The 25,366-nt window shown below is 40.8% G+C and overlaps 1 protein-coding gene across 2 annotated transcripts in view; it reads left to right on the top strand.

Annotated features, from left to right (window-relative positions):
* The window catches only part of CEP112 (centrosomal protein 112), a 3,283,222-nt gene that overhangs the window by 307,127 nt on the left and 2,950,729 nt on the right, over positions 1 to 25,366 (top strand). For both annotated transcript variants that reach the window (XM_044085107.1, XM_044085108.1), the window contains exon 5: positions 20,110 to 20,206. In XM_044085107.1, coding sequence (XP_043941042.1) covers positions 20,110 to 20,206 — 97 coding nt within the window. The remainder of the gene's footprint in view (positions 1 to 20,109; positions 20,207 to 25,366) is intronic.

Below are 25,366 nucleotides of genomic sequence, written 5' to 3' on the forward strand. Positions count from 1 at the left end.
GCACTGACTTCTTCAGTTTCCTGGTCAGTGCCGACCCTCCTGCTGTAGCACAGTAGACATTGGAACCCCCATCAGTGCTAAAATCAGGATTAATATGTACACCAAGGACAAGGTATTCACCCTCTGTTGATCCCTTCATGTAGCAGCTTCCCAGTCCTTTACTAGAAAGGCCAGAATCTCCTTTTGGGTTATCTGTCCATTCCTCCAGGAGTCTTACCAAAGTAGGCATCGTGAGGTTGGTAGATCAGCTCGTAGTGGCCGGGGGGGGGGGTTCTTTCTGTCTCCTCCCAGTCTGCTCTTCCCTCTGGAGTTGAGGAATTTTCTCCCAGGACCAAATCTTCCTCCTCTAACCTCCTTGGAAGGCTTAGGGCTTCCAACTCCAATCCCTCTGGTTTCAGCTGCTGGTGCCAGCAGCCTTTCCCCCTTCAGTTCCAGGATCTGCCCTGACTTCTTTGGTTCCTTCCGAAGCAGCAAAGTCCTGGGGCTGTGACTCCACTGTTGGGTCTGAGAGTTTTGGATTGGCTCCAGATTTTTATTCAGAGTTGTCTTTAACACTGGGAACCTTGGCAGCTGTGGGTTCTTCCTTGGTTCCTGCTTTGGAGGGGTGTCTCTTGGAGTTGTGTGTGACCTCGGTTCCGAGGTTGCCTTTCTTGGTTCCAGGCTCCCATCCCTGTTTAGGGGGGCCTGCCTTGCAGGTTTTGGGGAGGGCATTGGCCTCTGCAGGCTCTCAGCTGGCCCCTTCTTTGTTAGAGTTTTATTTCCAGACTCCTTCTTGCACAGAGCTGCCACCAAACTCCACACCTGGACAGCGGGCACGTAGGCTGCAAGATTCCCCCCCTGCAAATGGCCCCTCTTCTTCTTCCAAGTCCTCCTCAGAGATTCCCCTGAGGTGCCTCCCCAGAAAAAAAAGTGTAAGAGGAAACCCTTAGATTCCCCTGTGGAATTGGTCATGGAAAACACAGACTTTGTTGAAGGGGAAGATTTCCCTTGGTCACCCCCAGGAGATGTCTCCTTTGGAGACATCCCAGAGATCCTCAAACAGAGGGGTAACTGGAATCCCAAAGACCCTAACTCTGAAGAGTCAGTGTACTTGCAAGCCTTTGGTCCTCGCCCATCTACTTCTTGGCAGACCCTCACACTGACAAGCTCATTAAATTGATTGCACAGCGGGCTTGGAAGGCTCCTGATTCAATAGAACTAATTCCCTGGTGACCTGATAAAATACTATCTCCTCCAGAGAACCACCAGCACTGGGCAAAAAGGTTAACAGTATATGCCATAGTGGTGGCAGTGGCCACCAAAATGGAACTAGCTGAGGAGATTTCCTCTGTTCATCTCCCTAACCGAGAGTCCATTGTGATGAACAGATCTGGAAACCGGGTATACGCTTCATCGACCTTCACATTAAGGTCTTTGACTTTTATGGCACTTTTCGCTAGGCTCCAGAGGGACCTGATCAAGGAGCTATCAGATACCCTAGCAAGAGCTGTGTCTGAGGAGGTCCAGGACAAAGTGGCCTCGCAGCTAGCCACCCTGGAGTCTATTTCCAACTCTTCCATGTGGCTCATTGCACATGCAGCCGAAGGGGCAAACAGGTCAGCTTGTTGAGGCGTCGCTATAAGATGACATACCTGGATGTGCCAATGTGAGTTTGTAGAGCTATTCTAGTCTTCCTTCAGCAATGCTTCTTTTGACGGATCTTCTTTCTTCAGCCCCAAAGTCAAGGAAACTAGCCAGGTTTGAGAAGGATTGAAAGACCCTATCTGCAGTGAGCATACATTTTTCCACTCCCAACCTGTCCTACTCTAGGAATCAGAGGAGTGGCAAGATGTGGTTCTGAAATCCAAGGGTCTTTTCAGGAAACGTGGTGGAGGCTTCCCTCAGGGCAGAGAGTGCAGCTCTAATGGAAGACACCGACCCCAAGGCAGAGGTGGCCGACAAAATCAGGAATCCAGAGATTCTTTCTCTGGGCAACCCTATCAGCATTCCTGAAAGGGGGTCCGATGGCTTACCTCTGGAAGCAGTTGGGGGAAGATTTTCACTGCACTCAACAACCTGGTGACAAATAACTTCATATGCCTGGGCACAGAGGATCATTGCCTGAGGTTACCATATCCCCTTCAATCTTTTTCTGACATCAAAACAAAGACTCCCCAATGTGCCACCCAATAAGAGGGACCAAGCAGCCTTAGAGATTCAAAAGCTGCTAGAGAAAAGTCCCACCAGACCAGACAGGATTCGGGTTTTACTCAAGGTTCTTTTTGGTGCCAAAAAAGACAGGGGACTTGAGACCAATTTTAGATATCAGCCTTCTGAACAAGTTTGTTCAGCAAGCAAAATTCCATATGGTCAGTGTTCAGTCTCTACTTCCCATTATAGAGGAAAAAGATTGGATGTGCTGTATAGACCTTCAAGATATGTATTACCACATAAGAATATACAAATGCTCCAGGAGGTTCCTCCACATTTGGCTAGGAGCCAGTCATTTTATGCTGCCCTTTGGTCTCACCACAGGCCTCAGGGTGTTCACCAAGTGTCTGGCAGCAGTCACAGCTCACTTGAGACTGCACGGATTGTGGGTGTTTCCTTATCTAGATGACTGGCTCATCACCACTCCCACCAGGCATCTACTGCTTCAAGCAACAGACTTCATTCTTCACCTATTCGTTCATCTGGGCATTACAGTGAATCAATCAAAATCTCAGCTAAGCTGAATTCAAGATGTAGAGTTCATAGGAGCTCATCTGAATACCATCTCTTGTGTAGCATCCCTTCCTTTTCACAGGCTACAAAAATTAAAATCCCAAGTACAAGCCATTCTCTCCAAAGACAAGGCTCCTACACTTCTAGTCCTCCAAGCTTTAGGGTCCATGGCAGCAACCATTACCTTGGTTCCACTAGCGAGATTCCACATGTAGCTGCTACAATGGCTTCTAGCATCCCAATGGTCCATCTTAACCCATCCAATGATATACTTAGTTCTTATCACCAGTTGCTGCAAGAGAACTTATCCTGGTGAATGGAATACAAGGAAATTATTTTGGGCTCTCCCTTTCTTCTCACTCAATCCAAGGCCATAGTGACCATGGTCACCTCCCAGATGGGGTTGGGGGGTGTTATCTGAGAAGAACAATCCAAGGCACTTGGTCCCCGATAGAAGCCAACCTGCATATCAGTGTCCTGAAATTGAGGGCAGTGCTCTTAGTGTTGCAAGCATTTCAGTCTATCCTCCCTCTAGAAATAATTGCAGTTCAATCAGACAGCATGTCAGTGGTCTGGTACATCAGCAAGCAGGATGGCGATGGGCAATATCCTCCAACTTCCTTCTAATAGCAACGCACATCCTGGGGAGCGCAAATGTGATAGTGGACAAACTGAGCATATGCATTCTCCTGCCTCATGAGTGGTCTTTCAATCCCATTGTGACAAAGAGGATTTTTTGGCGCTAGTGCCAGCCTTGCTGTGACCTATTTGTGTCACCCCTTAACAACAAATGAGTCAGATACTTTGCCCTAGTCCCCTCAGGGGGAGTCCCCGAGAGACACTCTTCTTCTCAAGTGGCCCTTGGGTCTACTCTCTTCCCCACCCCCCTCTCATTCCCCTCTTTTTGAAGAAAGCCAGCAGGTTGAGAAGCAAAGTGATCCTCATTGCACCCTTCTGGCCTCGACAAGTGTCGTTCCCCTTCTTACGGCCTCATCTAATTCACCGTGCATGGATTCTAGACCCAGTTCCTGATCTGTTGCCTCAACCGCAGGGACTGGTGCACTCCATCCTTCAAAACCTCAAGCTTACAGCTTGGTTCCTCCAATTCCATTTGTCACCAGGCAGAATAGTTTATCTTCCCCAGTTCAACTCTGGGAAAATCTGTTTTCAGAAATTACCTTGTCAAAATGGCTGAGAGACTGTAATAGTTTTGTATACAATAACAAGAATCTCAAGTTACCTGCGCGTGTGAGAGTGCATTCCACCAGATCAATGGCCATGTCAGCTGTTTTCCATTCCAAGGCTTCCATGGATGAAATATGTGCAGCAGTAACATGGGGTACTCCACATACCTTTATCACTCATTACAAATTGGATCTGGTCTGCAAAGGAAGAGCATCCTTTGGCTGCATGGTTCTCAGAAATATCCTTCCAGGCTACCCAGGACCTAAAGTAGCTGGTGACTCTGTCCCAAAGGTCAAGGATAAATGAAGATTGACATCATCAGATAAAGAAGTTATGTAATTACCATCATGTTCCATCTGTGTTGTCAGTCTTTATTTATCCTTGGCACCCCACCCTTCTTCCCCCTCCTGCAGACTTCCTGGAGGATCGGATGCTTGTCCTGGTAACTTTATCAGGTTCGACCTTGAACATGGCTTCTTGTTGTTGTTGCAAATTTCCCTGTTTTTCTTTGTGGCTTCAAACTCAATATGAGGTAATATGGATAGAGATATTGTGGGTAGAGTCTTAGCTCGAGAGTTTTTGGCTGGCGTGATCTGTGTAACAGACGAGCTGGTTCTGAGGATCAGAACCAAGTACCCAAAGGTCAAGGATAAATGAAGATTGACAACACAGATGGAACTTTATGGTAAGTACATATCTTCTTTTTCTCAAGCATTTTACTCTGTCATAAAGTGCCGATTTCTAAACAAGTGGAAGTATGTTTTCATAAAGAGCTCATTTCCTGTTTACACAGCTGGCTACCCAATGGGATATAAACTCCACTTTCTGAATGCTTTAGCATAAATCAGGAGATGTTCTTGGGATCTATTCTAGGAACCTATTTGTTTAACCTGTATATCAGTGATCTTAAGTTCGATCATCATACTTTCTACAGTATCTGTGCAGATGATATCAAGCTAGGGTGGGTGATAACCTGTGCAGAAGATGCTACTGTCCTCCAGACAGACCGGTGTTACTTAACTAAATGGGCTTAGGATAATAGTATGTCAGCCAACGTAAGCAAAATAAATCATGATATTTGGAAGTTATGTGGTAGATGGCTATTCAATCAGCAATATGCAGTTGCAAGCTTTTAGAAAATTGTACATTACAAAATTTATCAGTTTTTAATGATTTTGCCATCCTAGTTGATGAAAATCTAAGCTTTTGCAACCCATGTTGCAAAATTAAGAAACTGGCACACATAAATTATAGGGTCTCTAAAATGGTCAGTAAAATCTCGTGGTAATAAGGCGTCAGTCCCTTCTTTATTAGCAAAGTTTCCCTGAGTTGGCATATTACTGCCTACTGTGATATCCTAAGAGTAAAGCATCAGTTAATTTGCTTGAAAAACTACAAAGGTAATAAGTATGACTGCCAGTCTCTACCCATTATTATATTCTGAGAGACTGTGCACCCTACATTCATGTCTTTAAATTATAGGCACATAAGAAGGGACCTCATTTGGTTAATAGGTCTTGTAATGACATTTTCATGTAGGAATAATAGGAGATTTCATCATTCAGTCTACAAGGAATATCTGTATCGTAAAACATTTCAAGTGAAACCACTGCATCACCAGCTGTTAAAAGTTATGGGTGAATCCACTTCAAAGAAAACCATTGGGTTCACTCTTAGTTCATTACTATTCAGTATGCTTATTTCATATCTGCTGGAAGGAACAAAGAACATGAACAACTGCTTCACTGATTATAAAAAAGGATGTGTACTGGTGGAGGATGAAGAGTCTGAGGAAAGGTTTAAATAGTCTGATGAAACCAGCAGAAGGCAGCTGAGAGTTACTGGAGATAACTGTAAAGTAGTGTACTTGGATCACAATAAACTTGGTGTGAAGTATTATCTGGGGTAACTGGAACTGGTGGCTGAAGAGCAAAAAAAAAAAGAATATTGAGTACTGACCGCACTGACTACAGAGAAAGAATGAGGGTTTAATGGCAGCGGCAAACAGAATGATGAGATGTATTACCCAAGAGATAGACGAAAGAAAAAATTGTAAAGGTCCTATTCTACCTGGCCCTGGTCAGGCCACATTTTCCATACTTTATGCAGTTCTGGAGTTTTTTTTTCCAAAGAATTGGATATCAGGCTACTAGAAGAAGTCAAGAAGAGAGCCACAGAAGGGAATGCTGGACAGATGGACACTGTATGATTGAGGCCAAAAGAGAGTGAGGGTACTATATAGGTACAAAATTACTGTGTCAGGGAGATGTGAATGTAACACTCTAAGCAAGAAGGATAGAGGAAGAAGGAGGCAACAGACACACGTAATTCTACAGACCAACTACTTCATGAATCTAGAAAAGTGCTTCACGATGTGGAACATAAATTTAAATTTAAATTTAGGATACTACAGAATGTGTTTCAGGATATACGTGGGGGGGACTTGGTTCTAACTGAGTGTATGGAATATAAATGGATAACTTTATTTAGGGCTGATAAACTACCAGGTTTAAATTCTAGCAATAGTTTGAAACCAGTATTAAAAATGAAACATGATGTTTTATGATTTCATGTTTTGCATAATGCTTTTATGTTATGTGTAGTAATATGTTTTGGTTCACATGACTCTAGGTCATGTGACTAGTTTTTTTTAGTGTTTATTAGCTGATGTTTGATATATAAGAGCAGTATCCACAGCTTATGTTATGCATTGAAGAAGAGTCTTGAACTCGAAAGCTCTGCTTTTGTATTGTGTTTGCTTCTATTAAATTCTGGACATTGGACTTCTGGTTCTTTTTAGTTATTTACTTGATTTGGTTTTGCCCTGAAGTTTTTCAACCATCTAAGGACTTTGTTTTTTACTTTCTCTAATAGTACAGTCAGCATGACAGAGAACTCCCTTAAAAGTGTGTAAGACTCTAAAAAAATGGATAGAGCTTCCAGCCTGCCTTGATAGTTCAGGGACTTTATAAGTTCATAAGTAATTACTAGGCTAGCTGCCTTTTGTGGGCCATTTTAAGCCCAGCAAGTTTCCCTTTGAAAGGTGAGAATCAAACCCTGTAGCTTGAGTTTATGAGGTAAACACCTTAAGCATTATACCAACTCCCAACCCTAAATTAGGCATGTGATCTCTTTGGTTAGTAACCTTTAAATCAATTCCATTTGTTTGATATGTTTGCTAAGACACATCCCAAAAGGAACACTGTACTTGATAATTGGTCTGATCAATGCTTAGTATAATGGGCTGACTACCTTTTTAGACCCTGAGGATATTCATGTGGCAATTAGTTGTGTTAAATAAAAGGATTTCCTGATGACCATTGTCACACAATGATGAAAAGAGAGGGAATTTCCAATCCAAGTTCCAAGGTCCCTGGCTACATTTTCATTTTATACTGGAATGCTGTCTGTACAGTGTGGTGAGGGGAAGTGTTGTCTACAAAAAGTGGTAATACTCCACATTTTTATCATTTATTTTGAGTCCATTTTTACATCATGAGGTTACTGGAGAAAGTTACTGTGTTTACTGTGACTTATAAAATCCAGTTTAAGACCTAAAACCTAAAGAATACTTATGTTATAAAAATAAATTGTGCTGAAGAGTTTGCCATGTACACTTTTTAGTAACCCCTGTGATTCTAGAGATATAAACATTTGTTTGAAATTGAAGGCATGATTTGATTCTATTGAAAAGCTTAGACTCCAGACTTCAAGAGCTCCATCAGAGAGAATGAGTTAAACAACTAGCTATGTTGTCAGGTCCCATGTAGGAAGTTTGTTTTGTCTTGGTTAGCACTTTCATTAAATAATCTTTCGAGACAGTTTCATGGCAAAAGTAATGATATTGAAAGTAAGCCTACTGATTAAACAATAAAAAGGCCTAGCAGCTATTGTCCATCCCTACATCAAACATTAGCTGCTTTCGAAGTGAAATGTGAGATGGATATCAGGAAACTCCTTAAAAAAAACTTTATAACTTAACACAGGGAGAAAGAAAACCATTGAGTGAGCTAGGCAATGATAAATCCAGACGTGTAATGAAGGCAGACAAGGGAGGGAGGTATACTGTGTGACTGATACCACTAGCTACAACCAAAACATAGAGGACATGCTGGAGGATAACAGATTTTATGAGTTATTTACCATGAATGACATAAAAAGAGCATATGATTAATGGAACACTAATCTCACCATATTATGGGCAGAAAAACTTATTACTGAAAATCTTTATAATTATTTATGGAGCCTATAAAAACATTACAGTGGAATCTGGCAGTATTTTATTAACTATTGGTGTGGATTCCTTGTACACAGTGCTCTCTCACAATAACCATATAACAGCAGCTATGGAGTCTTTTAAGAAACATAATCAAGGTACACAGGCACAACTGCAAAAGTTAAGCAAGCTCATTAATCTTGTACTGGACTTCAATTTATTTGTTTTCAATGGCAAACACTACAAACAAAAAAAAAATGGTATAGCAATGTGGGCTGCCATGGCTCCCAGCATAGCTAACATAGCCCTGGGCAAGTGGGAGGAGGACTTTGTGTTAAACAACACAGACTACATGCAGCATATCACATGCTTTTTATGTTTTATTGATGATATCGTTATTGTGTGGAAAGGTGACACCTTGCAGCTTGGAGATTTTATCACTTGCCTCAATCAAACAACCCCCTTCTTGATGTTTACCTTTTCTCATAGCTGTACTTCAACCACTTTCTTAGATATGCAAATTTCTAAGGACACCAACAGTAACAGAATCACCACTAATCTATTCAGAAAAACAATAAGGGTTAACTTATTACTCCAGAGTAAAAGTCTACATCCTACAAAAAAAGTATAATGTAGTGAAGTCCCATGGCTATAGAATAGCTAGAATTACCACAGAGATGGAACCATTTTTGAGAAACCTGAACAAGTTAGAGAATGATTTTTTGTGAAAGGCTTTGAAAGTCAGATGTTAAAAAAACATCCTGGAACCCATTATACAACTGAAAAAGACTGAAGCACCTTCACCCAACCTCCCCAGTAGGAGAATGTTAAGAAATTCCACAGAGAATAACAAATGCAAAAATAGCCGCATCCTGACATACACTTTGGATTATTACAGTATCAAAAATGTTATTGAAGAAAGCTGGGACATTGTCACAGGAAACCCTTTTCTGATTAACATCTTAGGTGAAGCCCCTTCCTTTGTTTATAGGAAGACCAGGAACATTAGAAGTTTTGTTGAATTTAAACCTAGACCATATGAGAGAAACACTAAAATATGTGAAACTAATTGTACATTTTGTATATTTATAGAGCAAGGTGATAGCTTTTATTGCCCTTATTTAAAGAAAATCATACAAAGCTATGTCAAACCCAGAGCTGTTGGACATGCTCCACTTAAAGAAATCTCACTCCCTCCGAGCTACACGCTCTAGGGACCTAAACCTTGTCACTACAATAAACAGAACATGCTGGAGGGATAGATTCCTGTCCCAGAGACTTCCCATACTCTGGAACAGACTACCTATCTATGTCAAACAGAGCTCCTCATTAGCACTCTTCTAGAAAAATCTTGATGATTGGATGGGAAATGGGAAATTCATCCCGGGGATCACTTCTGTGGCTTTGCTCGACAGGGGCACAGGAAAATTAATTTCTTGGGTGGCGAAAGCCAGGGTACATTTTTTTGCTTGGCATGTATGGGCCCTAGGGCCGATAGCCTAGTACCTACCTATGAACCTATAAATCATTAAGACCAGTGCAGGGGGTGACTGTAACACTACAAAAGTAATTTACATTTTATTGCCCTAATTTAAAGGAAATCATTAAGACCAGTGCAGGGGGTGACTGCAACACTACAAAAGTAATTTACAGGGGACAGTGCAATGAATGTGATGCATTCTATGTGGGCAAGACTGTAAATAAACTCAAGTGTAGGATTTCATGTCATCTGTCAGAAATTCGCTCTGGATATAAAAATAATGCACTAGCTAATCACCTTTCTCTTTATAAAAGACACGCAGATTTTAAGTTCCAGGTCCTGGATCGCATAGACATGGGTGATCTTGAAGGAGACATCCTGAATATTCTGGAGAAACATGAAGTCATGTGGCAATTAAAGCTGAACTCTTTTAGGAAGCCTGAACTAAACTACTACTGTTCAATTAAAAGTGTACTGGAACTTAGAAAATTGCCACATTGTTTACATTTCAAATTTTATTTTATTTTATTCTACCAGTTGGTTTTAAATACCATTTTAAATTGGTTGTAATTCAAGTGTATATATTTTTTTCCATCATCATACATTTTTTCTTATTATTTTTTCTTTTTCTGGTTCTCTTTTTTCCACTTTATTCAAAATGATGTGTAATAACATTACTAACTAATTATACAATAATATTTTTATAGATACTTTTTAGGGTTCTTGTACATAGACCTGAAGAAGTCTAGAAGGACAAAAGTGATCTTTGTTAACAATAGGTTATGAAAATGAAATATGATTTTTACAATTGATTTTTTACATGCAAAGTGTATATGTAGATATTTATATATATTTTTTGATTGCCAAATGGACAAAGGTTGATATATTTCCAGCCATGTAGTATATTGTCTTGGATAAAATCACAGACTTAATAATCTGCTTAATAATCTGGTTAAATAAGAGGTACCACATCATTGTAAATTTTATTTAAAGTATGTAAGGGTTATATTATTATGACAGCTACTAAGTAGGGTAGGACCAGCTTGAATGTCACACTGTGATAGAGGAAGGGATGTGAATTTAACATGTGTACCAATAACACTTTGTTTTACAGCACAATAAACCTCACCCTTGCCTGATAAAAAGTATATATATATATATTTAGAAAGCTTGTGAGGAAACTATTACTCTATTTTTGTTTTACATAGATCGCTTGTCTGTGTACTTAGTAAATGATTTTCGACTGGAAACAGACTGCCTGCCTTGCTTGGATTACTTTTGAATACTTAATAATTCTGTACAATTATATATATATATATATATATATATATATATATATATATATATTTTTTTTTTTTTACTTAAGATGAGTTTAAGTTTGTTACTTCTACTACTATTGTTTGATCTGATTAATGTACAGTGATTAACTAGAAATATATGGACTGAAAATCTTCCACACAGAGAAGTTTCTTACACTATTTTGTTTTTGGACCCACTATACTTATTTAGTGGGTTGTTTTGAGACTTTGTTTTGAGACTTTAGGGCTACCACGGAGATTACTTTTTTTTTTGAAGATTAAGGGATTCAGATATTTCAGGACTTTGAATAGCAGTTTTTCTTGGGGATGAGGTTTGCACTAAATGTTTTGCAAGGATATTGGCAATGTCTGTTTATCAGAATAGAAGACATCATTATAAATACATTCAGAGCATTACAGAGTATTATTTCTTAGCTTTTAACATAGCTAAAGAAGGATTTCTATTTATCTTTGGCTTCAGAGGCCAGCCTAAGTTCATGGGCTCCTGTTTCTCAGCTTTTTGTAATGTTTTTGAGAAGTTTCTGTCTTTTGTTATAGGGTTTGATTTTGGCGGTTTGTTTCTGAATTTCATGTGATATTTGTTTCTGCTAGGGCTTGCTAGCTTTATGTGCTTTTCTTAATGAGTACAAAATTCCTCAATGAACTTTTCTGCTGTATATGAAGATCATGGATGGGAGCAGTCTTGGGTGATTTTTTTAATAAAAAAATAAATAAAAATCATAGGTGAATTTTGATATTTTATGATAGATTAGGTTGAGGTTGGCTTGAATGTTGTCAGTGGGGCTTGCTATAGTGGTTTTGTGAGTTTAAAGAAGGTGGTCATGATTTTGTGGTCGTGTATCACTGGGGAAGGACATACCAGAGGAATAGTCCAAGAAGTGGCCATATTTTTAGGAATCAGGTCAATAGTGTTGTGTCATCTGGCAAGCTTATTTACCAACTAGTCAAGGGCGTTTTTGTTAAGGCTAAGAATTTTTGGAAATATCCTACATTGGAGGTATAAGTGTCCTAATTTATTGAAGGATAGTTAAGTCACCCAAAATGCAGTTTTTACTAAGAAGGACATAATTTAGAACGCTAATGAATTTTGCATGGTCACTAGGAGACAAATCAGGTGTTCTGTAACAAGCTATTAGCTGATGGTTAATCCTGTCTAAAGTGACCTTTATTTTACTTTACTGAGTTCATTTTGTGGGTCCCTAGTGATTTGCCTGGAGGTAGTATGTTCTTTGACAGTTATGGATTCTCTGTCACAGTTGCCATTGGGTCTGAAGACAGAACAGCGCAAAACTCGGGTATAAAGGGATTATCTTGTTGCATTTAATCCAAGTCTCAGTAACTATACACACATGCCAGTTGGAGGTGTGCCTCAAGATAAGGCCATTTATTGTTTGGACTTCTGCGGTTGAGGGGAGCCACCTCACTGTGATCCAGTTTTGAGACTGATATGTTAGTTAGATTGGAATGTCTGTCAGCTGGATTCTTCCTAAAAAAGGCATTTGAGGGCAGCCAAGGCTTTTGCTAGTATGCATAAGCCTTGGAATGAGAGGTGTAGACTATCTTCAGTGAAGCATCTCATCCCCTGCTGAAGCATACTGTGTCACCCTGGAATGACACCAACTATTAAACCAGTTATTGAAGCCAGTTATCTTTTTTCTACCTAGGCATTGTTCAAGATGTAAGAAGGGCTGCAGTCAGGACTGGTTTACCTGCATTTGTAGCATGCATGAAAAGTTCTGACATGTCTTGTGTCCCTTTGAGTTTTATATCGCACTAAATAAGCTGCAAATTACTACAGCACTCAACTTTCCTCACTTGTCTAGAGGAAAGCAGTTTTTAGTACTTAATAAATAAGCACCTATCCAGGCATGTCTAAGGGTCAGCTCCCGGTGATTTCTCCTGCCTACCTGATTAATCTGGGCATCTTGGGGCAATGTAGCAATTGCCTCATGTACACAGACAAAACCTCTCCTCCTACCATCCAACACTACAACCTGTGAGAGATGAACTTATATAGCCAAACTGGAAGCAAAGCTCTCTTTATCCAAGACTGGACTAGACAGTCAAAAGGAGAAGGTAAACACTTGCACCACACTACACTCATCACATAGTCCCTCAAAACCTACACCACCAAAACACACACATAGAAACACAAAACACATACCTACCTTCACAGAGGCTCTCAATAAAAACCTGCCCAAGCATCAGGGTCCTCCAAAGCAGAAACGCAAGCAAACTCCACCCCCCAACACAACCCAAATGACACATAGCCCACAAACTCAGTGTGCCACTCAACCACAGCCCATAAGGCATAACAACATACCCAACACTCTAGTCATAGGTGACTCTATAGTCAGGCACACTGATGTTCCACTCACCAGGCTAAACAAGGAGAAAGTTACTGTCAGCTGCCTCTCAGGTGCCAGGCTCCACCACATAATGCACGCACTCAGGTCACTCCACAACAAGTACAAATATGACCCTGTCATTGTCCATGTTGGTGTGAATGACCTGAGCCGTACCTCCCTGGACTACATGAAAAGAGACATGGAGGAGCTCTCCGATTTTGTAGCCCAGGAAGGTATGACCCTAGCTCTGAGTAGCATCCTGCCATCACCCAGAATGATACCACAGTACAAGGACAAAATGATTGACTTCAACAATTGGCTAAGCTTCTGGTGTCATTCTAAGGGGATCCAGTATTTGTCTGCCTGGGACGACATGTTCGACAGACCAGGATGCTTTGCAAGAGATGGCCTGCACCTGTCGCCCTTGGGATTCCGGATACTGGCAAATGCTCTTGCCACCCCCTATAGTGCCTTTTTTAGGCAATGTTCAAATGACAAATTCACCACCATAACAGGTGCAAGCAAGCAAAATCTGAGGGTAATGCTACTCAATGCTAGAAGTCTAAACCTCAAAATGCACTCACTCGAGGCACTCCTTAAAATGGAGAACATTGACATCTGTGCAGTGACAGAGACCTGGTTCAAAGCTCCAGAGAGCACCCCTGCATTACCAGGCTATAATTCGTACCACACCTTTCGACCACCTTATCCCGGAATGAAGCAGTAAAGGTGGAGGCGTGTCCATATTCATTAAGGATATCCATCCCTCCAGGCTAGTTGCACAGCATAATGCAGCCAAGATTATCCAAGTGCAACTATCTCTGGGCAAGACTGCAATCCAAATTGTAGCTTGCTACAAACCCCCCATCATGCCTACAGGATTCCCACTCCTCATTTCTTGATACACTGGAAAGTATTAGGGTACAACCCAACATCCAAATAATGGGCGATTTCAACTACACCACCTTTAACTGGGAAAACTACTCATGTACCAACTCTTTTGCTTAACGTTTTCTGGAATTCATAAATTCCAACGGCTTGGATCAACTTATTCACACCCTCACTAGTGGCAGAAATATCCTAGACCTGGTCATTACCAACATGGGCAACCGGTGTTCCACACCAGAGGTCATTTCCTCATTGGTCAGATCCGACCAGAAGCTAATCACCCTAAACATCCACATCCTGCCCCCACCCCCAATTAGGAACATCACCGTAAAAAACTTCTACAAAGCCAACTTCACACTTCTTAAGACAGAAGTGACAAACTTCATAACACCAATGCAGATGGGCAATAGAAGTACGACTACTGAATCCTGCACAAATGCACTTTATAAGCACTTACATGAGTGCATGGATCATGCTATCCCTAATGGAACCAATATGCTATCCTCCAAAAAAAGGAAGCCAATCTGGTGGTCCTCTGCCATAAACAAACTCTACAACAGAAGAAAGAAACTGTTGCAAAAAAGAGTAAAATCCCATGACTGGAGGAACTCCCTGGTCAACCTCAGTAAAAAGCTGACATTCCTCATAAAATCCTCCAAAGCTAGTTATGTAAACAAAATTGCAACTGACTCTAAAGACAACCACAAAGCATTCTATGGCTATGTGAAGAATCTCAGTGGCAAAACTCAGATCTGCTCTGAGTTACAGTATGATGGCACTAAATATACAAAACCAACTGATATTGCCAACATCCTGGCAGATAGGTTCAGTGCTAACTTTAACCCCTTCTCACCCCCTAGAGGGCCCATCTCTATACCGGAAGAATGCAAAGTTCCTGTAATCACAGCTGCACAGATAAAAAACACTCTCCAAAGCCAAGAACACAGCATCCATGGGACCTGACAATATTGCAGGCTGCATTCTACATGAACTACACAATGAACTGGTACCCTACCTAAATAACATGTTCAATCATAGCCTCACCTCAGGCTTTGTGCCCACTAAATGGTGCACCGTGATACTTATCCCACTCCACAAAGGGGGCGCCACGACAGACCCCGGGAACTACCGCCCCATTAGCCTGACGAGCCTGGTCTGCATGGAACTCATAAACAAAGACATTGGTAATCTCCAAACTCTGGACCCTGCCCAGTTCGGGTTTGTAAAAGGCAGATCATGCCTGCTAAACCTGATTGACTTCTTTGAAGCAGTCATCAAAACCAAAGATGAGGGTAAGGTGGTTCACACAGCTTATCTAGATCTTGCCAAGGCTTTCAACACCATCCCCCATTCCGTCATGTCACAAGATGGGTTGCCAACTGGCTCACAGACAGAACCCACACTGTAAAAGTAGCAGACTCCAAATCCCACTTCAGACCAGTGACAAGTGGAGTACCACTGGATTCAGTCCTGGGTCCACTCCTGTTTGGTATCTACTTCTCTGAAGTACAGGCTAACGCAGAAGGTCTTTGGCTAACAAAGTTTGCAGATAACTGCAAACTAGGCACCATAATCAAAACTCCTAACGATGTGGACATACTACAAAAGGGCCTCACTGAGACAGATGCCTGGTGTCAAAGCCATGGCCTGAAGCTCAATGCCAAAAAGTGTATTGTCACCCCCTTTGGTAAAAACTCTGTACCCATGAACTACCACATAAGTGGTAGCCTGCTTAATGCCGAAAGTGTGATAAGAGACCTTGGGACACAGGTGATCAGTAATCTCTCCTTTGATAATCACATCGTCACAGTGGTCAGGAAATCCTTCTACGTGGCTCACCTCATCACAAAAGGTTTCTCATCCAGAAAAAAAGAGGTCATTGTTCCCCTCTACTCACCACTCATTAGACCCATTATAGAGTACAGCGCCCCTTTTGGTATGTACCTCACAAGACATCTACAACAACTGGAAAGGCCACAGAAATACCTCACAAAGAGGATTACTGGCCTCAAACAGATGCCCTACTCAGACCGTCTCAAAAAACTCCAGCTTTACTCCATCACATATCGCCTACTCAGAGGCGATCTCTGCCTAACATACAAAGCTATGTCAAGCCCAGAGCTGTTGGACATGCTCCACTTAAAGAAATCCCAGTCCCTCCGAGCTACACACTCTAGGGACCTAAACTTTGTCACTACAATAAACAGAACATGCCGGAGGGATAGATTCCTGTCCCAGAGACTTCCCATACTCTGGAACAGACTACCTATCTATGTCAAACAGAGCTCCTCATTAGCACTCTTCAAGAAGAGTCTTGATGATTGGATGGGAAATAGGAAATTCACCCCAGGGATCACTTCTGTGGGTCTGCTCGACAGGGGCACAGGAAAATAATTTTCTTGGGTGGCTAAAGCCAGGGTACCTTTTTGGCTAGGCTTATATAGGCCCTAGGGCTAATAGCCTAGTACCTGCTTATGAACCTATGAACATCTGAACTTATTCACCCCCACATGTACCACTATAATACTGTAGTTATATTTGACAGGTGTTAAAGTGCTTAAAGCACTTGTAATGTCAGAGATGCTGGCACATTTTTGTGAATAATGAGTCAGTATGACTAACAACAGGGTGGGAGGTTGGCATAATGGTTAAGGTGTTTACCTTACAGACACAAGGTGCAGGGTTTGATTCTCACATGGGGTAATTGGCTAGGCTTAAAATGACTTACAAAAGTAGTTAGCCTAGTACTAATCTATGAATCTATGAATCTAAACAGAGTTACTTATAGCTAAAATATTTATGTTGCTGCTGTGGTTCAGATTGGTACACATGAATTGTTTTTGTTCAGGGAGAATCTTCATTTTGGTAGGTATGCACGAAGTGGATGAATGACCTGATTTTTGCAGATTTTCCTCAGTCTTTCTTACTCCAACCTTATATTTTTAAAGGTTCATAAGTAACTGTTAGGCTAGTTGCCCTGAGTGCTATTTTAAGCCTAGCTAATTTCCCTTCCAAAGGTGAGAATCAAACTCTGTACCTTGTGTTTGTGAAATAAACACCTTAACTATTATATCATCCCCTAAACTAAAATAATTACTGGACTAGCAGTTTGATCTCTGTAGTAGAGAAGTTCATCGGTAATTACTAGACTGGCTGGCATTTTGATCCATTCTAAGCATAGGCAATTTCCCTCAAAAGTGAGAATCAAACCCTGTATTTGTGCTGACCTCTTTGAAATTTAACAGCCTTTGCATCAAGAATCTGTCCATAACTTTCAGGACTAACAGACCTCTAGTTCACTGAATGTTCCTTTGTGCCCTCCCATGTAGTATAACAGTACTGCAGTTGCTGTTTTCTAGTCCTCAAGTTGTTTTGCATTCATCATTTAGTTGCTTTTGGGGATATTTTAATCTGTACCTTAACTGTCTCTGGTACTTAATTGTAATAAGAACTGATGGGCATACCTGCCTGTTTTCATGCTTGACTGGAAATGTTTGGATACAATGCTTGCCGAGAGTCATTTAGTTGTGCAAGTTCAGGCTGAAAATATTAAAATGCAATTAGCACTGTTAGGTACACAGTAAGGTATATCTTTGTTCATTTTGCTCCTTCCCACAGTACAGCAAATCTAGTCTTGTCTGCTTTCATGTCAGTACTCCATTCCCTTAGGGGGGCAAAAGTACTGCATTTAGTTTTTTTGTGGTGAGTTCATTTATTAGCATTAGCATGAATCTCTTTTGTAATGCTTTCATGGTAATGTGTGATGTAGATGTACCTTTCATTTGATCTAGGATGACAGCATTGGCTATGGGTATATTTCCATCCTTCTAGGATGACCTCAAAGACAAAGAACTAAAGACTAAAGTGGGAGAGCTACTACTTTTGCCCACATTTTCAGGAATTTAACAGGTTGTCTGTCAGACCTGACACCACCTTTGATATGCAGGAGATCTCTGCAGAAGTTTTTAAATGAAGTAACTGAAATGATTGAAGTAGAAATGTAGATAACAGACTTCATAATGATGAATTACCTGGTTATCTGTCTTGTACCTCTCAGCTGTCACATATTAGGAGGTATGCCACTCATTTTGGCTGTCAAAATCCCTATATACTACATGGAAGAAGCAACATTCCATGCTGCCCACTGAAATTTAGAAATATAAATGCATAATAATGTCATTTTGTACTTTACAGATATTCTAAAGATCATTTTCATCTGCTTCCATTGTGTTTTGCCAATCCAGCCTCTAGTTGGATCACGAGTAACACATTTTCCCACTTGTCAGACAATGTGCCACATAGCTTCATAAGGGAGGTTGAGAGGAATGGGGCAAGTCCATTATTATGCTAGCAAATTTCATTATTTAGAGTATGGCCTTTGGCTATAGTACCTGAGGAGACTATACTGCACCATACCTTGAGACAGAAACTGCTTTCCATTTGTAATTCTTGGTGACTAAATTCCCTGATTGTAGCTATTGCATAGTTTGATTTATTTATCACCTAGAAAATGGGCTTCATATTAAATCCTATAGTAAATTATAAATTATACAATGACTCCCCATTAATATTCCAAAACGTCCACTCTGATTGGCCAGCGTGCCCATTGTGAATCCAACTATATGCCAACAGGAAGAAGGTTCATTCGCCCAGACTTTTTTTCCATTGGTATAAAGTGCTCAAAACATTTTTTTTTGTAAAAAGAAAGAAAGAAAGAAAGAAAAAACGGAGCAACGGAGACTTTCTTTTCTCCGTTGCTTCCGTTTCAAAGCATTGATGTACTGGGTACGCGTGGGACACAAGTCCCATACGCATGCTCAGGACATCAAAATAGGGAAGCAGTATACCACAACCAGCGGAAGAACAGTAATGCGCCGTTATACAAAGACATTATTTAAGAAAAGTACGTTTTTTTCTTAAATAATGTCATTGTATAAAAGCAATAACCAACTCCCGTGGTTGTGGTATGTTGAAGATTTACCCACAGTTGGCTTTATTTAATCACTTGGGCTTCGCCCTCATGATCAAACCACACCACCCATGCGTAAATCTTCAATATACCACACCACGTCGTCAGTTATTGCTTAAATATTTATTTTTTTAATTATCATAACTTCTTTTTCTGTGAACATCATCATTTTCTGTGTGGCTATCCAGTGATCTTGCACCTGTGGGAGATAGTTGCTAGAGTCGTATCTGTATAATGGTTCTGCAGTATTTTCCTTTAACATTGTTCTTTTGATTTCAGCTGTGCTGCCCTTCTAAAGATAGAGAATGCAGCCATAGATTTACCTTGGTATTGACAAAGTTGGTTTCCTTGCTGCAGGCAAACATAGTGCATACTTTTAACTTTCTGGAGTACCTTTTTAAAACATTGCAAGATGACTGTTGGTTCAGTGTAACAATTTAATTCATGCAAGTGTTATATCTGATATAAAGCACTAATTGTTATGAAATAACTGTTAGTAAAATATCAAAGCTTTATGCACTGTTTGGGGAGGGAGGTGATGTGCAAGTGGTACATGGCTGACCATGTGGTATAAAGTGACTTTGCTAACTGAGATTCTTGAGGCTTTAAAGGGTCAACAGTGAAATAAAGTTGATGCTGCTTGAGGATATATGCCCACCATTTAAACCTGTGTTTGACCATTCCCCCATGGATACATTGTACCCCTTGGCATACCCTCTCCATAGATTCTCATATAAGTAGCAGAAAAGAAAGTGCATAAGCTGTAAAGAAATGAATGGCATATTCCATGGATTGCTATTTTCGTTCATGTGTAAGCAATCCCTTGACTACCTCACCTAACTGGTTAACTATGTAAAGGTAGGTAGTGTCACAGGTAAGTAGCTTTCTAGCTAGATAGTTATTTGTGAATTGATAGGAGCATTTACTGAGATTTGTTAAATGTCTTAAATATTTCTTAATACTAGAATAATTAAAATTCTTCCTTTATTTCTTTTCTGCAGGCGAAGATACACATATGGTGAGAAATTAAAATCACAGATGAATTCATCAGCTCACACTACTAAATCAGAAGGAGAAAATGCAGCTTCAGACCTCTCTGTAAGATCAAATTATACTGTCTTGTTTTTTTAAATTGTTCTGCTAAAAATACACTGTCTGGTGCTGTATGCAATATTCATGTGCCAACAAACCCTATGTATGCAATGATCTGAATCAGAAGGCTCTCAGTAGTGTCATTGGTGGAATTTCCTCATCTGATATCTTGATTTGAGCACAATTCTGGAAAGCTTCTCCAGCTTCTGCTTTTGTGGGTATAACTCCTCCCGCCTCTTCATGTCATTGTATATGCTGGACTAGAACAATGCACCCTACTCCAGAGATATCCATTTCTTTTCTGCCAAAAATTAGCTTGGAGCTTGAAGCTCATTTCTAAGATATGTCACTGGATAGTTCCTGAATTTGATGTTTATAGCCTTCAGAGATATCCTGTGGTCATATGTTCACAGGCCAAGACCAACAATAGCACGGCTTGAATTGCTTGGGATCAGAGCATGATGTGAAAGTCTTCCCTAATTGCCAGTGCTTTAACCCAACCTCTGATAAAAAAAGGTGTGAGAAACTTGAGAGACATATATCACATTAATGCAATGACATCCTTGGAGGGAAGATAAATGCAGGGACTAGCAGGAGGGTGTGTTGCATAATCTCAAGCATAGGTCAGATAAACAAGAAGAAGTTGGGGATCCAGAGGCCAGCCATCATTCAGAGCCACCTCCTTCAAAGTCTGCCTGTGAAATGGCCTCCAACTCTTTATTTATTATTTGATTATTTGTAGTTGTTCTCCAGGAAAGTCTGACTGGGTATAGCTCCTTTTTGGTGGATACCTGGGAAGAAAAAGTCAATAAAGTATTTTTTTTCATACATGAAGCACTAACATTTAAAGGGTTATTGTACAAGTATTGCTGCTTGTACATATATGACTTTGAAAATCCAAGGTTAACAAACAGGTATCTACATTATATCATATGTGCAGTGTGGTATAATCTTAACAGAGAAATACTAACATAGCTGAAACCTATGACAATACAGTTATTAATAGATCCATAGGTAATTTCTAGGCTAACTGCCCTTGTGGGCCATTTTAAGCTTAGCCAATTTCCCTTTTTGTGCTCAAAATAACCTGTCCCATTTGGTTATAGATTGGTTTTACACATCCCACGGCTAATAAATATATATTACACCTAATGAGAATAACTAGTTAAATACCATAATAATTTGAGATGACCTATGCATCGGATAAAGCATTTAAGAGCTGCATCTGTTCATTAATACTACAGTGGGCAGCCCTGGGGTAAAATTTCTGTTTCCTTTCCATAGCTATAAGTTGTGCCTGAAAATGGACAGGGATGAACTTTGTTTTATGTGGATGGGGAGTGTGTTTTATAGCGGTGGCATCCTTTCTGAAATATACCTGTCCCTCCAAACCATTTTGTTGATGTTGCAGAAGAAGTTTAGGTCCCTGGACTGAGTATTTCTGATGCCATTTGACTTGCTGATGTGCTATAGATCCATCAGTAAAGGATTGGAGGATGCCTTGTATGTCAGACGCAGGTGACCTTCTAGCAGTCTGTAAGATACCAAGTATAGAGACAAGGCTTTGAGTCAGTCTATGTAGGACATGTTGATTACATCATGTATTCTTTTAGTAAGGTATCTCTGTGTGTTTCAATTGCATGTGTCTGGATAGATGCATGCTAAAGGGGGCGTAATAGTCAATAATTGGCTTAATGAGATCTATGTAAAGGGGAGCAATCACATCCCTAGAATTAGACATGATCCCTTTGTTTATAAGCTGTGTAATATAGAAGAACTTTCTTACAACAGTAGACACATGTTGGCCAAAAATTAGGTCACTGTCCACATAAGTTCCCAAATCCCGAACAACTGGGACAACTCTTAGTGGCATATTGTCTTTGCGTTAGTTCCCTGGAGTGGATAACTTCATAAAGACTGCAATAATGCATTTTTTGGTATTTAGTTTCAGACCATAATTTTGTCATTGGTTATATATTTGAGACAAACCTTCCTGCAGGATGGCTATGTCATTTGAGAATTTAATGACTGCTTCCAGCTTGCAGACACCTGCAGACTTCATCTGCCAGAGCCCTTTTATATTGGCTTTTACTTCAGAAAAGTAGGTGCCAAACAGGAGAGGTCTAACACAGAATGATGATGGACTCCAGTGGTGACTAATCTCCTTATGGAGGTAACTTCCACGATTTTGATTATCTGCATCCTATCAGTGAACCAGTGTGCAATCCAGCAGATGATATAGGGGGTTTACTCCCAGTTTATTTAACTTTTGTACTGTGCCTGTATGGGGAATTATTTCAAAATCTTTGGTCAGGTTAGGTCATGTAGTATGTAATGTTTTGCCTTCATCCATTGCTTTCCTGACCTTTTCAAAAAATTCACCCATTTGAGCCAGCATGACCTGCCATTAACGAATCCAAACTGAGACAAGTCTAGTGTTTCAAGGTTCCCTATGTCCTTCTTCTTCTTTTTTCAGCTGCTCCCGTTAGGGGTCGCCACAGCAGATCAACTGTTTCCATTTCTTCCTGCCCTCTGCATCTTGCTCTATCACACCAACCACCTGCATGTCCTCTCTCACCACATCCATAAACCTTATCTTAGGCCTCCCTCTTTTCCTGTTACCTGGCAGCTTCATCCTTAGCATCTTTTTCCCAATATACTCTGCATCCCTCCTCAGCACATGTCCAAACCAACATAATCTTGCCTCTCTGGCTTTGTCTCCAAACCTTCCAACCTGGGCTGACCCTCTAATATACTTATTCCTAATCCTGTACATCCTCGTCACACCCAGTGCAAATCTTAACATCTTCAACTCTGCCACGTCAAGCTCTGACTCCTGCCTTTTTGTCAATACCACTGTCTCCAACCCATATAACATAGCTGGTCTCACTACCCTCTTGTAGACCTTCCCTTTCACTCTTACTGGTACTCGTCTATCACAAATCACTCCTGACACTCTTCTCCACCACTCCATCCTGCCTGTACTCTCTTATTCACCTCTATTCCACACTCACCATTACTTTGAATTGCTGATCCCATGTACTTAAGCTCATCCACCTTCACCACCTCTACTCCCTGAATCCTCACCATTCCTCTGTCCTCCCTCTCATTCACACACATATATTCTGTCTTAGTCCAGCTGACCTTCATTCCTCTTCTCTCTAGAGCAAATCTCCACCTCTCCAGGGTCTCCTCCACCTGTTCAATACTCTCACTACAGATCACAATGTCATCTGCAAACATCGTAGTCCATGGGGACTCCTGTCTGATCTCGTCTGTCAACCTGTCCATCACCATTGCAAATAAGAAAGGAATCATAGTTGATCCTTGATGTAATCCCACCTCCACCTTAAATGCATCCGTCACTCCCACCGCAGACCTCACCGCTGTCACAGGCTCCCTATGTCCTGACTTATTAATTCCATAAGTCTTTCCTTGGCTTTGCATAAGAGGCTTGTCAGACTTTTGTGCCTGTAATTGGATGGGTCTGTGGAAGGTCTTCCCTTATTCAGGGGAATGGCTTTAGTTCTCTGTTTGCTTGGTGCAAAACACGTTTGGAGGGTGAAGTTGAACGATGTTGTTAATAACTTTGGAAGGAAAATAAAAAAATGAAGTAAGACGGGCGGGGTGGAGAGAAATATAATGTGAAAAGATAAAAGAGGTCTTTAGCACTGAGGCAAGGAAGTGAAATTACTGACACATAGGTTTATAGGTGTGTACTAGGCTAATGGCCCTGGGGCCTTTACAAGCCTAGCCCATAGGATTACCCTGGCATCGTGCCACCCAACCTTAGTTCCCAGTGCCTCTATCAAGTAAATCCACTGGAGTGATCCCTGGGGTGAATTTTCTATTTCCTATCCACTCATCAAGATTTCTCTTGAAGAGAGCCAGTGAGGTGCTCTGCTTGACATGTATGGGAAGTCTATTCCATAGCATCGGCAGTCTCTGAGTTATGAACCTGTCCCTCCAGCATGTTCTGTTGATTGTGGTAATTAGGTTGAGGTCTCTAGAGCATGTGGTGCTGAGGGATTGGGATTTCTATAGATGTTGCATTTCTAACAGAGCTGGGTCAGACATGGCTTTGTAAGTCAAGCAGAGATCGCCTCTAAGTAGGTGATATGAGACACAGAATAGTTGGAGTTTTTTTAGTCTGTCCATATAAGACAAATGTTTAAGGTCTAGGATCCTCTTTGTGAGGTACTTTTGCAGTCTCTCCAGTTGTTGCAGGTGTTTAGTGAGGTACATGCCAAATGGGGCATTGTACTCAATGACTGGCCTAATGAGGGAAGAGTAGAGGGAGACAATGACCTCTTTCTTCCTGGATGCAAAACACTAAACATATGGCAAGCAGGTGAATAATAATGCCTAACAGTAGATTTAGTGTTGAAGTGGTGCAGATTCCAGAGTTACTAAGGTAAATGCAAGGGATTATCCTGGAGGGGTTTTTCTAAGGCATTTGTGGTTGTTTCTGGCTTTGTTTGAAATTGATGTAGATTCCTCATTTCACATAGAAGTAGAGGAAGTGAAGTCCGCAGTTTTGCTACATGGAAGGAGTCCAGTACACCTCCATGAGAGTTAATACACCTCCATGAGAGTTAGCACACCTCCATGAGAGTTAGTACACCTCCATGAGAGTTAATACACCTCCATGAGAGTTAATACACCTCCATGAGAGTTAGTACACCTCCATGAGAGTTAATACACCTCCATGAGAGTTAGTACACCTCCATGAGAGTTAATACACCTCCATGAGAGTTAGTACACCTCCATGAGAGTTAATATACCTCCATGAGAGTTAGTACACCTCCATGACAGTTTATACACCTCCATGAGAGTTAGTACACCTCCATGAGAGTTAATACACATCCATGAGAGTTAGTGCACCTCCATGAGAGTTAGTACACCTCCATGAGAGTTAGTACACCTCCATGAGAGTTAATACACCTCCATGAGAGTTACTGGCTAGAGTGAGGTTGGACAGGAATTTATCAGAGGATCTTAGTTTGATAGTGGGATGATGTACCAACCCTGATTAAGTTATAAACTAAAAGCATATTCTGCGATTATCATAACTTGCAACTACATCACCAAGCTCTGCTTCCAGTCTGATGTCTCTTACTTTTAATTGTCTATCCATGAGAATTGTGAGTCCCTACTAGGGAACAC

This window comes from Protopterus annectens, chromosome 10.part0 (assembly GCF_019279795.1).
Source record: "Protopterus annectens isolate FY-2018-M chromosome 10.part0, PAN1.0, whole genome shotgun sequence".
Lineage (NCBI taxonomy): Eukaryota > Metazoa > Chordata > Ceratodontiformes > Protopteridae > Protopterus > Protopterus annectens.